The sequence below is a fragment of the Vairimorpha ceranae genome, assembly GCF_000988165.1.
Source record: "Vairimorpha ceranae strain PA08 1199 chromosome Unknown NODE_21, whole genome shotgun sequence".
In the NCBI taxonomy this organism is placed as follows: Eukaryota; Fungi; Microsporidia; family Nosematidae; genus Vairimorpha; species Vairimorpha ceranae.
This window is the reverse complement of record NW_020169316.1, coordinates 1-13,346: the sequence shown is the minus strand read 5'-3', so window position 1 is coordinate 13,346 and position 13,346 is coordinate 1. Positions and strand designations below refer to the sequence as shown.

Genomic DNA, 13,346 nt, shown 5'->3' with positions numbered 1-13,346 from the left:
TATTTATGCTAATATTAAACAATAATTACATAGATAAATTAACTACTATACCATTATAAAATAAAATATTACTTTTAAATTACATAATTTATATACGTACATATTATAATCTTTATTAAACAGCTTGACAGTTTAAATTGATCTATTTTTAGATTTCTTCTTATTCAATTAATAAGCTGTTATGTACATTTGAAGTTTGTTTTTTTGTAATTTTAGACAAATAAGCAATCTATTACTTGTATCTCATTTTTATGCATTTATGATTTTTTTTATTTATTTATTTTTTTTGCATAAATAGCAGAAATAAAATATTTTTTTTTAATCCTTAAATGACAGAAATAAAAATTGATTCTTTAAAATTTTCGAGAAGAGTCCAAAAAATTAGAAAATTGTTACCGCATCCTTTACTTATAATATTAGGAAGTCGTTTAGATCTAGAACAAGCCAATTTAAACTCTGCTTTAAGTACTTATCTCATTGGATATGAATTTCCTAACACTCTTATTTTGATTGATTCTGTTTGTAAAATTTACAGTCATAAAAAAAGACTTGATTTATTAAGGAATCTAGAAAATGTAAAGACAATTGTTATTGAAAAAGATTTAAGTAATTTACAATTTGTTATAGAAAGTTTATCAACCGTACAAAATCTTTGTGTTGTAGATCAAAATAAAACAGAAGGTATTTTAAGTAAAACAATCTATAATAATTTAATGTGTGCTGATGTATCAAGAGAAATACAAAGAATGTTTTTATACAAAGATGAAGATGAGTTAATAAATTGTAAAAAGGCGGGAATTGTTATTGAACACGTCATTAAGCACTGTACGGAGTTAATAAAAGATAATGCATTAGAAGAAGATAAATTAGAAGAAATATTTGATATGCCTATTGATGGAATAGATAATGAAAATATAGAACATAGCTTTCAGCCAGAAATTTCTAATTATAGTTTTAGAATTGGAATTAGATATAACGGATACTGTGCAGAAGGTGGTAGAACGGTTTATAGTGATCTTAATGTTTTTTATAATGCTCAGAAATTTATATTAGGACTTATTCGACCTGGTGATAATTCAAAAATTGTGCACGAAAAAGTATCGGAATATTTGAAAAAAAATGATTTTGTGATCGATGATAATTTTTTGTATACGACAGGACTTCTTAATGAGGAAGTTAACTTTAAAAATGAATTTAGGATTTTAAATGGATTAGTTTTTGTTCTTAAACTTACTAATGGTTCATCAATATTAAGTAATACGTTTTATCTTGACGAAGTTCCTATTTTTTTAACTCCGAATGACAAATTCGAAGATTTTCTTGATAATAGACCTAGATTTAGAGATAAATCTAGAGAATTTGAATTGGATTTGAGGCGTAAAGAGCATCAAAAAGAATTACTTGAAAATCTTATCGATGAGAGATTAAATTATCATAAAAATAAAAATAATGTATCTGAAACAGATGAAATAATAAAAACAACAAGACCTTATGAAAAAGAATCTTTAATTCCTAGAAAAGGTAAAATTTTTGTAGATTCTAAAAATTATGCTTTATGTATACCTGTAAGTAGTTTTATATTACCTATACATATTTGTAATATTAAGAACGTGGTGCTTGTTGATGAAACGATGTTAAAATTCAATTTTGAATTTTTAAATAATAAAAATACTAAATTTTTATCGAGCATTAAAAGTATTAATATTGTAGATAAAGGAGGTAGACAAATTTATGATGAAATACAAGAATTAAAAGCTAGATATTCTGTATCTTCAGATAAAGACATTGTGGCACAAGATAAACTTATTGAGAAAAGTAATAAAATCGGTTTAGTAGACATTTTTATGAGAACGGATATTAAGACTGCTGTTAAAAAGAGGAAAACATCAACACTTGAGTTACATGAAAATGGATTTAGATTTGTTGAAGACAAATTAGATATTTTATTTGGAAATATTAAATATATCTTTTTTATAAAAGGAGATGTGCAGAATAAAACTATTTTACACTTCCACTTGCAAAATCCAATAATAGTTAATTTAAAGAAAACAAAGAATGTACAAATTTATCAAGAGGCAAGTTCTAATCTCACAGTCAACACTCATAAAAGAGGTGATGAACATATGGAATATATTATTGAAAAAGAAGAACTTGATAAACAGAAAAGACTAAATTACATGTTTGAGACTTTTGTATCTAAAATTGAAAGTGAAACTTCTTTAAAGGTTCAAAGACCAAGAGAAGGTTTTACTGGTGTTCCATTTAAAGAATCTGTTTTTATCCAAAAAACTCATGAATGTCTTGTTGCGCTACACGAGCAACCATTTTTTGTTTTATCACTTGATGACATTGAAGTTGTTAATTTTGAAAGGGTAGTCTACAATGTTAAAACATATGATGTGGTTTTTATACTTAAAGATTATTCTATATCTAAAATATTATCTATTGAATCTTCTTATATGTCTAAGTTTAAAGACTATCTTGATTCTAATAATATTGTTTACATGGAAACTATTTTTAATATTCAGTGGAAAAATGTTCTTAAAAAGATTCAAGAAGATCCGATAGCTTTTTATGCAAGTGGTGGCTGGACGGAACTTTTGGTAGAAGATAATGAAAGTGAAGAAGCAGTTAGTGAGGAAGAAGAAGAGGAACCAGAAAGTTCTAGTGACCACGAATCAGAAGAAGATTCTGGTTTTTCTACAGTAAGTAGCAGTTTTACTGAAGAAGAAGATAGTAGTTATAGTGAAGAAGAAGAAGAAAGTGATGAAGATACTGAAAGTAGTAATGATAGAAGGAAAAAAAGAAGAAGGTAAATTAAAATTTTTATTATAAAATTTATATATTATTTTTTCTAAAGTATTAAATTTAGTGATGGAAAAAAAAATGTATTTTTTAATAAGCCTTGATTATAAAAAAAATTCAATTGTTAAATAAGCCTTGATTATAAAAAATGATAAGTGTAAAATCTTTATTTTTTTAAAATAAATAATTGCATTAAAATAATAATTGGTTTAAATTATTTTTGTATTACAGTCAGGAGACGTTTTAGAATAAAAAGATTTATTTGAATTTTTCTTTGGCATTCTTGCTGGAATTTTACGCAATTAATTTTTGATACATGTTTTAAATTTTCAAACATTATCATGTTTCAGCGTTAAAGCCTTGATTGGTTTCACATCGACTTTAAAATTTTTGCAATAAAACGTGATAATCATAAACGATAGGTATTAAAAAACTTTTATTGTTTTTTTAAATTAATAATTAATTAAATTAATTTTGATCTTTTCTTTTCTCTAAATTAATATTACTTCTAGTAGTAAATTGAAGTGCTACACTACCTATAATATACCATCCAAATGTATATAACCACACAAGAAGTATACACCACCACATTCCTATTATTTTCGTATTGTTCATATAAATATACTCTTCTCCTGGTATATTTTGTGACCCACTATAAAATGTAACATCTCTAAATTGATTTTGTATTAAAGCGGTGTATGCATAATATATTGGCGATATAAAGATTATCCATCTCAGCCATGCTGGTATAACATTAGTACTGCCAAAAGCACCACTATATACTGTAAACAGTAATATAAATGTCGATCCAATAATTTGCGCAATGTTTTGTGATGGTGATATTGTACTTATTGCTAATCCAAAAACCAATGAAAAATTAATTAATGATGCATAAATAATTAAACAAATAAAAAAACGGCCCGCATTCGGATTTAACCCTATAATCCAATATAAAGCAACTAAATATGTTAATTCATACACCATATTAAAAGGAATTTCTGAAACATATTTAGACAAAAATGCTGTGTAACCCGAATACATTCCTGAACGCCTTTCGCGGACTATAATACGTTTTTCTTGTGGAAAAACATTAAAAATCGGGGCACAAACACCAAATAATCCATTAAGCACTAGAAATGTAAGAGATCCTTTTCTACTGTTCACTTCATCCTCAGAATATCCCATTCTTAGATATGCTAAGCCAAAAATCAATAAAAAAATTATTTTTTGTAAAATTTTTACAGCCAAAAATGATGTCTTTCTCCAATATTCAATAATATTTCTTCTAAGTAAAACTGGAAATAATACACTACTACCAGTTACACCATAAGAATTGACAGGATTATCTAAACGAGGAGTGTGTTGTATTTTTTTTTCCATCCACATTTCGTTTATATAATTAATTTTGTTGTAACAATCTGCCATAGATTTATCATTTCGCGTATCTAATGATATAACATCTAAAAAGAAGTCGGTGGGATTTGTGTTCGGTGGAAGATTGTATCCGCATTCTTGAAAAAAATCATTACATTGATCAAATGGTCCTTCAAAAATCATCTTACCTTGCGATAAAAGTATAACACGAGAAAAATACTTAATTTGCATGTAGGAAGGCTGGTGTATTGTCACTAAAATAGTTTTTCCTAAATTTGTTAATTTTAAAAGTAGTTCTAATATATTAATGGCATTAAATGAATCAAGGCCACTGGTTGGTTCATCTAAAAATATAATTGGTGGATTACCGAGTAACTCTACACCGATAGATAATCTTTTTCTTTCTCCTCCACTTAATTTACACACAAGACTGTCTTTTAACTTCACCAACCCTAAAATATTCATAATATCTTCTACAGACGATTTGGCGCCTTTAACTTTATTACAAAAATCGAGCGTTTCGTAAACAGTTTGATTTTCGTAGCCATAAAATTCTTGTTCGACGTAGCCCATTATTTTCGACCATTCGTTATTGTCTCGCGGCCTGCTATTTAATAGTATTTCCCCAGTGAGGTTCATACTATTCGGCAGTCTTCCAGCTAGAGCGTTTAGTAATGTTGTTTTTCCAGCACCGCTTGGTCCCATTAAGGCAGTCATTGAGGATGGACCGACTGTTCCCGATATATTTTGCAGTAATGATTTATTTGATGGCGTTTTTAAGTTTAAATCTTTCCATATTAGTTCATTTTCGGAAGTTTTGAAATCCATAAGGGTTAATAACGTTTAAGTTGTTTTGTTTGTATTGTGTTGACTTGTAAAATTATAATAGTTTAATATCTTTATCATGTAATGATTTTTAAAACCAGTAGCTTTATTATAAGATTAACTTGTAAAAGAATGCACGCCCAATAAACATTTGATTTTTTTAACATTTTTAATAAATTATATATGAATATTGTTAAATGTTTTGATAAGTTTATTACCATTAAATCTGCAAAATAAAATAATTTTTTATTGTTCTTCATTATTTAAATGGAGCAAAGAAGGATCTACAGTTACTGTTTTTATGCTAGTTCCTCGAACAAAACATTCTTTAAAAAATATTCCTTGGCCTTCGTTATCTTCAATATTCATATTAATAACATGTAAATTCATAAGTAAATCACACTTCTTAAGAAATCCTCTTCCTTTAGATCCATTTTTTAGTTCAAAGTTTATAAACTTATTCTTACTTAATCTCACAAGTGTCAGGGGATACATTAGGGTTTATTTATCTGCTATATAAATATAATCAACCACACTACCCCTAACAAACATAGATTTAAAATTAAAAGTAAAACTTTCATCATTATATTTACCATTTATTAAAAATATATTTAAGTAGCCATCCACTGAAATCAGTGTACCTGTAAGTGTAGTATCATCATATTGTTTAATAACAATTTGTTTATCAATAAAATCTGCGTAAACGTTGTATACATTTTCCATAGAAGGGTAGTGTAAACAAAAATTTTATCATCACATAAAAAAATTTATGTGTAAAGTGTTTATAGTAAAGAAGCAGTGAATGTGGAGACTGCAGTAAATATAGATATTAAAGTAAGATGCTGAAAATAAACTTGTTAAAATGAAGGTTTAAGAAATTTTAAATCAAAATTATTTATTTTATTGTTATTTGTTTGCATGAATAATACTTTTATGCATGTCGAAATCTATTGATAGTTTTTATAATTAATTTGATATAAAAAACAATTTATATTTTTGATAAATAAATTCATGGTTAGTTCCAACAGTATTAGATATTAATTTTATTTAAAATAAGAAATTGATGTCTTTTCTTTCTTCTATAAAATATAATTTTATGTTTTTATAGATGCTTGCTAGATAATTTTTGATTGTTGCTTTATTTAAAACACAAAAAAATTTAATATTTATAATTTAATTGCTAAAACAAATAATATATATTTTTTATTCACTTTCAATATTAATAAATGTATGCGCAAAATTTGTATCTGTTTCATCTTCATCACTGTCATCTATAATTCTATCACTCTTCCAATTATCACTAATATTTTTAAATTTCTCAAAAGCTTTTTTCTCAGTACAAATTAAACATAAATATTTTTTAGGAAGACCATATCTACAAAAACATTCAATATAAAGCTTTACTAACTTTAAATGAATAAAAATTTTGTATAGTTCTAACGAATGAGTGTCAATAAATAATTCTAAATTGTCTTCGCAGGTTATAAAACTTAAATTATTATTTTTTTCTTTAATGTAAAAGCCATTTGCTGAACATTCCTTTTTAAAATTTTTAACATTATTTTTTAGAATAAGAATTCTATATAAAAAATATTTTTCATCTTCATCAATTTGATCAATAACTTCATCAGATGCATTTTCGCATTTTTTTATAAAATCTAAAAAATTTACTCCTTCTTTATCAACCACAACAAAAACTTCTTCTAAAAATTCATAAGATCCACATTCAATGTTCAAATCTTTTTCAAGTAAATTGCCCTGTGTGCGTTTTTTTATAGTCTCGCTCTCCTTTTTAAATTTTAAATGATCATCTCGCTTTTTTGTATATAACATTTTAAGATGAGATAAGTCATCAAGAATCATGTTAAAACATTCCTTCATGTCTAAACTTCCATATTTATTTCCGTCCCATTGTATAAGACAATTAAAACAAATTTCTTTAATTCTTCTAAAACCTTTAATTAAATCTATACAATCTTTTTCTGCTTTATACAAAGTATCATCATATGAACTACATTCGGAAATACAGAAATTTGTGAAATTAGGTAAATCTATTGTTTCTACAAGGATACCATATTCATCTTTTATTTTACATATTTCTTCGTTAACATCAATATTATCTTCTAGAGGAAGACCTACTAGCAACATATGGGCTAAAAAAAAATTATGTTTATCCCTAGCGATGCATCAAATAAATCAACACAATAATGAACAAGCTGTTAAAAAAGAAGACATTCTTAAATGGATACCTAAAACAAATAGTTCTTTTAAGCTTATAGAATCTTTGTTATCAACACCAACAAACTTGCAAGAAATACTTAATTATAACCCAATTATTATCAGTGTATTGGTAGACCAACCATACAAAAGAGAGTTATTGACTATTATTTACAAATTACTTTTTATTGTACATTTTACATCATCACATTTTAAAATATTAAGAACAAATATTAATTTAGTGAGTGACGAAGAATATTTTATTAAGATTGGTTTTTTTATTAAACCGCCAAATTTTCTAAAAAAACTTAGTAAAAGCACTTTGGATTTTTTGACAATAGAAGAAATTTATAAATTTAAAGAGTTTATTTATTTAGCAAAAAATAATGCAATTTTTTATAAAAAAATTTATGTGCATAAACTTTTTAAAAATGAAAGATTGAGAATTTTACAACTTGTTAAAGATAAAAATGAAATTGTTAGTTTAAAAAATTATACTTTAGAACAAGCTGATTATTTATATAGTATTAGAAAAGAACTAAGTACTAAAAATATTCTACAAATTGTTGAGTACAAAATAAAGAAAGGAATAATAAGTAAATATAAATACAAAATGCGATATTTATTAATTGTATTTAAAAAATTAGAAGAAAAATATTTTAATCCTAAAATTTCTAAGGAAAATATAAGTAAAAATTTGCCATATAAATTTAAAAATAAGAATGTACAAGAATGGATACGATATTTTATCATAAAAACTAAAAGATATGAAGTAGATACACAATATTTTACAGTCTTAAAAGGAAACGAAATTTTGAGAAAATATTTTTTGTATCAAGTTAAAGATGAAATAGATAGTTTTATTGTAGAAAATATCGAAAACATAGAAAATCTAACATATATTTTAGATTTTATTAGATACACTAAACGCTTTGAATATTTACTAAAACTTCTTAGGGGAACAGAATGTGAGAATATTAAATCTTTAATAAAAGAAATTGATATAGTTAATGAAGAAATTGCAAAGGAAGCCTGTAAAATCACAGAAAATAAGAAACTTATTTTATACATAATTAGATGTCAGTATGATGTTCTAGAAGAACTTTATAATAATGACTTATTTTTACAATTTATAAATAGTTTTGATGCTAATATACTTGTTAAACATACTGATTTAATTTTTGTGAGAAAAGATGTTTACGAAAATGAAAAAATATTTAAAGAACTTATAAATAAGTTGCATAAAAAACTGCCTGAAAAAGATAGGGTTTTTTTGTATATACTTAAATACATGAACAACAATTATCAAGACTATTTGTATGACATTTGTCCCCTTTTTTTTGATGATACAAAGTATATGTCCTTTTATGTGCATATATGTCTTAAATATAATAAAATACCATATGGAATTATGAAATATAAAATAAACAGAGACAAGATAATGTTAAATTTTATTTATGATAAAAAGTTATTTCTTGAATATATAAAATACGAGATTAATCCAAAAGTTCTATTTAAAATTTTAAATAAATTACAGAATAAAAAAAATACAACTTCACTTGTACCTGAAGATGTTTACAGAGTATTAATAGATCTAAATCTTGATAATAAAAAGCTTATTAATATTTTAAAAGGTAAACTTAAAGGTTTAAAATATTTAATAGACACCGGCGAAATATCTTGTCTTCTAAATTTACTGATAGAATATAAAAATAAAAAAATTATTAAAGGTATTCTTAGAGAAATAATTGAATGTATTGAACTTGATAAACATCTAAATTTTATAATAAAAGATCTTCTTCTTATTTCGTTAGATTAATACGTGTAATAAAAGTTTGATTTATTATAGCTTTAGATTTATTTTTTTATCATCTTTTAAAGTATCATTTATTAATTTATATTATTAAAAAAATAAATTTATTTCTAATTGTTTACACTACATCAATTAAATTTTTAACAAAGATTAAGTTTAATTGACAGTTGTATAATGACACAATAATTTAGTACAAATACATTAATACAATTTTAATAATTTAATTTATGCATAATTGACCATCATCAGTAATAAACACATTACCTTTCTTTTCTACCACACATTTTTGATATATTTCATTAACTACATCCCAATCAATTACATTCCACCATTCATTAATGTATTCTTTTCTCCTATTTTTATACTGTAAATAATACGCATGTTCCCATACATCAAGACATAGTAAAGGAATACATTCACCATCCTCCATCATAGGATTATCTTGATTAACACTGGTCTTAATACACAATTTATCTTTATATATCAACCACACCCATCCTGATCCAAATAATTTTACAGCTTCAGTATTAAAATTCTCCTTAAATTTATTTATTGATTCAAAGTCTTTTATTATAGCACTTTCTAACTGGGAAGAAATCTTTTTATTTTCTGGTGACATTACCAACCAGAAAAGACTATGGTTGTAATGACCACCACCATAATCTCTTAATTGTTTATCAACAAGTGCATTTCCTTTATTATTAAAAAGTAATGAATTTAATGATTTACCACACAAATTGTTATCTAATATTATTTTATTAAGAGTGTCTACATACGCTTGATGGTGCTTAGAGTGGTGGGTCTCCATTATATCTTCACTTATATAAGGCTCTAGAGATTTATAACTATATTTCAGATTTGGAAGAGTGAACATTAAGGGCAAAAAAAGAAAACAATTTATAACTTGAAAATATTTACTAATTTGTATTGTTATTTACATTTTGTAAAAAAGTAGAAAAAAACTTACAAAATGATAAATTAATTTACATTTAATAATTTTTATTAAGAAAAGCGGTTTAAAGGATTTAAATGAGATACTTTAATACATTATTTTACAATTAAATGTTTATTCACTGGGTTATTTAATTGTAATATATTAATCTTATCAAATAAAAAGAAATCTTATTAATTGTATTAAAAAGAAAAAAGTTTTACTGATTGTATTAAAGGTTGAAGTTTTACATATTTATTTTTTATACACTCACGGTTTTTTCTAACATTTAAACTTTTAAATATTACAAGAAAAATAAAAATACAATAAATAAGGTAGAAAATTATTTAATTAAAATTTTTTATAAAGGAGTTACACAAAATTATGGCCTTTTAAATAAGAAAATTTGTAAAAAAGATTTACTTATTTGGGTGAATAAATAAATTAAATGTCATTATATTCTACAAAACAAATTTGTGTAAGGATTAAATTTATATATTTCTATATTTAAGATATATATTGTGTCATCTGAGAAAAGTATTTTATTTACAATTAAGTGTTGTATAGAGAGAACATAAAATCATTTTTATTTATTTTTTCATTGCACACAACCTTAACTTAAAATTACTTTATCTCCTTCCACATTTACAATTTAAAAAGATTTAAAAATGTTGACTTAAGATAACTATATAAATAATAATTTAAAACAAAAAAGCCAGTAAAAATCTATTTTTAAAGATACATACTGTTTATAATAGAATTTATTTTAGAAAGAAATTGAAAGCATCTATTAAATAAATTTCTTACAGAATAGGAAATAAATTTTGGTACATAAAATTACGTTAATATTTATTAAAAATAGCATTTAAATTTTTAAATATTTTATAAATTGTTTTCTTTTAAAAAAGTTTTTTCTTGAAAAAATGAATTTTCTAGAATTTTTTTTTCTATAAATAAATTTTTTTTATAACCCTGCATAAATGAGTGAGCAATCTAAAACTTCAAATGCAATTGGTATTGATTTAGGTACAACATATTCATGTGTAGGTGCTTACATGAATGGTAAAGTTGAAATTATCACAAATCCAGATGGTGATAGAACAACTCCTTCTATTGTGGCTTTCGGTGAGTCTGGAAATATTATCGTCGGTTCTGCTGCAAAGAGTATGTACACAAGTGATCCTGCCTCAGTTATTTTTGATGCTAAAAGAATGATAGGAAGAGGATTTGATGATGATAATATTAAGACTTGTATTTCAAAGTGGCCTTTTACGGTTGTTAGATATAATTTCCAAACTAAAAAGGAAGAAGCTGCTCCTGTTCCTGGATCGCAAAAAGTAATTGATAATATTGCTATTAAAATCGAAAAAAATGGCAAGACAGATTATTATGCTCCTATTGAAATTTCATCAAGGGTACTTACATACATGAAAAAGGCTGCAGAAACTAGGCTTGGAACTAAGGTTGATTCTGTTGTTGTAACTGTTCCTGCTTATTTTGAAGAACCTCAGAGAGAGAGAACTAAAGAAGCTGCAATTATTGCTGGATTCAAACCTGATAATATTAGATTACTTGCTGAACCTACTGCTGCTGCTATGGCTTATGGTCATAAAAAGACTGAAGAAAATCAAAATATTGAAACTAAAGAAGATATACTTGTATTCGATCTTGGTGGTGGTACATTTGATGTATCTGTACTTGATTTTGAATTTAGTACAAAGAACGGATCTGTGGGTGTTGTAAAGGCTACTGATGGTAATACTTTCTTAGGAGGTGTAGATTTTGATAATTTATTAATTCAATATGCACTTGATGAATTTAAAAAGAAAAATGGGCTTAGTCCACAAGAAGAGTTTAAACAGAATTCAGTTCTTAGACTAAGGGCTGAGGTTACAAGAGTTAAAGCTTTGTTAAGTTCTACCGATAATTCTCAGATTTATGTTCCTTGCTTCCATGGAACTGTTGACTTAAATATTCCAATTACCCGTGCAAGGTTTGAATTTTTATGTGATCCATTATTTAAGAATTGCTTAGAGAGAGTAAAGGGATGCCTTCTTTTGTCTGAAGATATTAAAGGAGTGAATTATTCTAAAGATGGCACTAAATTATTACTTACACCTGATTTAGAAGCAAAACTTAATCAAATAAAGAGTAAGATTTCAAAGGTCATTCCAGTAGGAGGATCATCAAGAATTCCAAAGATTAAGAAAATGTTAGGAGATTACTTTGGACCAGCTAAGGTTGTTGAATCATTAAATCCTGATGAAGCTGTAGCTTACGGTGCAGCATATCAAGCTGCTTCTGTATTCTCTGATGTTATGGGTGAATCAAGTGGATTACTTCTTATTGATTGTTGTCCTTTAGATTTGAGTATTGAAACAGCAGGAGGTGTTGCAACTGTTCTTATTCCTAGAAATAGTTCTATTCCAGTTAAAAAGACCGAAACATTTACAACTTATGCAGATAATCAAACAGCTGTAACAATTAATGTTTATGAAGGTAACAGAGCTTTAGCTAAGGAAAATAATTTGATTGGATCATTTAATTTAGATGGAATTATTCCAGCTCCCAGAGGGGTACCAAAGATTGAAGTCACCTTTGATGTTGATAATAATGGTGTGTTGAATATTACTGCTGAGGATAAGCAAACTAGTAAACAGTCGTCTTTAACAGTTTCTAACACTCAAAGTAGATTAACTGATGAACAAATTCAAAAAATGAAAGAAGCTGCAGCTGAACATGAAAAAGCGGATGAAGATGTTAAAAGGCTTATTACAAAGAAAAACGGATTTGAATCAATTTTACATTCCTTTAAAAGTGCAGTAGAACAACATCAACAGTTACCACAAGAAAAGAAAGATGAGATTATTGCTAGAATTAAGCCTTACGAAGATTGGGTATATGGAATTGATGGAACTAAATTTGATGAGAGTGAAATGGATCAAAAGGATCAGGAACTTAAAGACATAATGAAAGAAGTAATGCCAACCGGGCAGGCTCCACCACCAGGTGCTTAAATAAATTATTAGTTTTATTTTTTTTTAATTTTTATTTGTAAGAAATGTTTGCAATAAAACACATCAATATTTTTTTGGTGTTTAACTTTATATTCTTAGTTATACAAAAATGAAGGATTTTGGTAAGCAAAATAAGGGCGAGCAGAGAAGTGTTGTTCTATACACTTACTTAAGGTAAGAGATAGTCTTTAAAAAGGCCGACAAATTCTGTAATGAAGGGTTATGGTAAAACAAACGAGAGCAAGCAGAGAAGTCTGCAAAGTGAGTACTTTGATACTCTTTGACCTGGGGGAGGTCAGGCATGATACTGTTGCTGTATCGCCCCGCTGAACTGAGTTGTGTTCTTAAATGGTGTATTGAGCCA

General features: G+C 26.0%; 8 protein-coding genes across 8 annotated transcripts; 3 read left to right on the top strand and 5 right to left on the bottom strand.

Moving 5' to 3' along the window:
• Nucleotides 1-329: 329 nt before the first annotated feature.
• On the top strand, nucleotides 330-2,816 carry AAJ76_2100013017 (nucleosome binding factor spn subunit spt16; the record flags this gene model as incomplete). The annotated part of the gene is made up of 1 exon (XM_024474559.1): nucleotides 330-2,816. The coding sequence occupies one exon, from the start codon at nucleotides 330-332 to the stop codon at nucleotides 2,814-2,816; it is 2,487 nt and encodes an 828-aa protein (XP_024331174.1).
• A 457-nt stretch (nucleotides 2,817-3,273) lies between these two features.
• On the bottom strand, nucleotides 3,274-5,007 carry AAJ76_210008340 (abc transporter; the record flags this gene model as incomplete). Its single annotated transcript, XM_024474595.1, has 1 exon — nucleotides 3,274-5,007. One exon carries the CDS (start codon nucleotides 5,005-5,007, stop codon nucleotides 3,274-3,276), a length of 1,734 nt encoding a protein of 577 aa, XP_024331173.1.
• Nucleotides 5,008-5,250: 243 nt separating this feature from the next.
• Nucleotides 5,251-5,499, bottom strand: AAJ76_210007848 (u6 snrna associated sm-like protein; the record flags this gene model as incomplete). The annotated part of the gene is made up of 1 exon (XM_024474594.1): nucleotides 5,251-5,499. One exon carries the CDS (start codon nucleotides 5,497-5,499, stop codon nucleotides 5,251-5,253), a length of 249 nt encoding a protein of 82 aa, XP_024331172.1.
• Nucleotides 5,500-5,505: 6 nt separating this feature from the next.
• On the bottom strand, nucleotides 5,506-5,727 carry AAJ76_210007620 (hypothetical protein; the record flags this gene model as incomplete). The annotated part of the gene is made up of 1 exon (XM_024474593.1): nucleotides 5,506-5,727. One exon carries the CDS (start codon nucleotides 5,725-5,727, stop codon nucleotides 5,506-5,508), a length of 222 nt encoding a protein of 73 aa, XP_024331171.1.
• A 480-nt stretch (nucleotides 5,728-6,207) lies between these two features.
• On the bottom strand, nucleotides 6,208-7,152 carry AAJ76_210006195 (vacuolar atp synthase subunit c; the record flags this gene model as incomplete). Its single annotated transcript, XM_024474592.1, has 1 exon — nucleotides 6,208-7,152. The coding sequence occupies one exon, from the start codon at nucleotides 7,150-7,152 to the stop codon at nucleotides 6,208-6,210; it is 945 nt and encodes a 314-aa protein (XP_024331170.1).
• Nucleotides 7,153-7,186: 34 nt separating this feature from the next.
• AAJ76_210006160 (hypothetical protein) lies at nucleotides 7,187-9,040 on the top strand (the record flags this gene model as incomplete). Its single annotated transcript, XM_024474591.1, has 1 exon — nucleotides 7,187-9,040. The coding sequence occupies one exon, from the start codon at nucleotides 7,187-7,189 to the stop codon at nucleotides 9,038-9,040; it is 1,854 nt and encodes a 617-aa protein (XP_024331169.1).
• A 214-nt stretch (nucleotides 9,041-9,254) lies between these two features.
• Nucleotides 9,255-9,908, bottom strand: AAJ76_210003439 (superoxide dismutase; the record flags this gene model as incomplete). The annotated part of the gene is made up of 1 exon (XM_024474575.1): nucleotides 9,255-9,908. The coding sequence occupies one exon, from the start codon at nucleotides 9,906-9,908 to the stop codon at nucleotides 9,255-9,257; it is 654 nt and encodes a 217-aa protein (XP_024331168.1).
• A 1,037-nt stretch (nucleotides 9,909-10,945) lies between these two features.
• Nucleotides 10,946-12,982, top strand: AAJ76_210002401 (heat shock protein 70; the record flags this gene model as incomplete). The annotated part of the gene is made up of 1 exon (XM_024474567.1): nucleotides 10,946-12,982. The coding sequence occupies one exon, from the start codon at nucleotides 10,946-10,948 to the stop codon at nucleotides 12,980-12,982; it is 2,037 nt and encodes a 678-aa protein (XP_024331167.1).
• Between the last annotated feature and the right edge of the window lie 364 nt (nucleotides 12,983-13,346).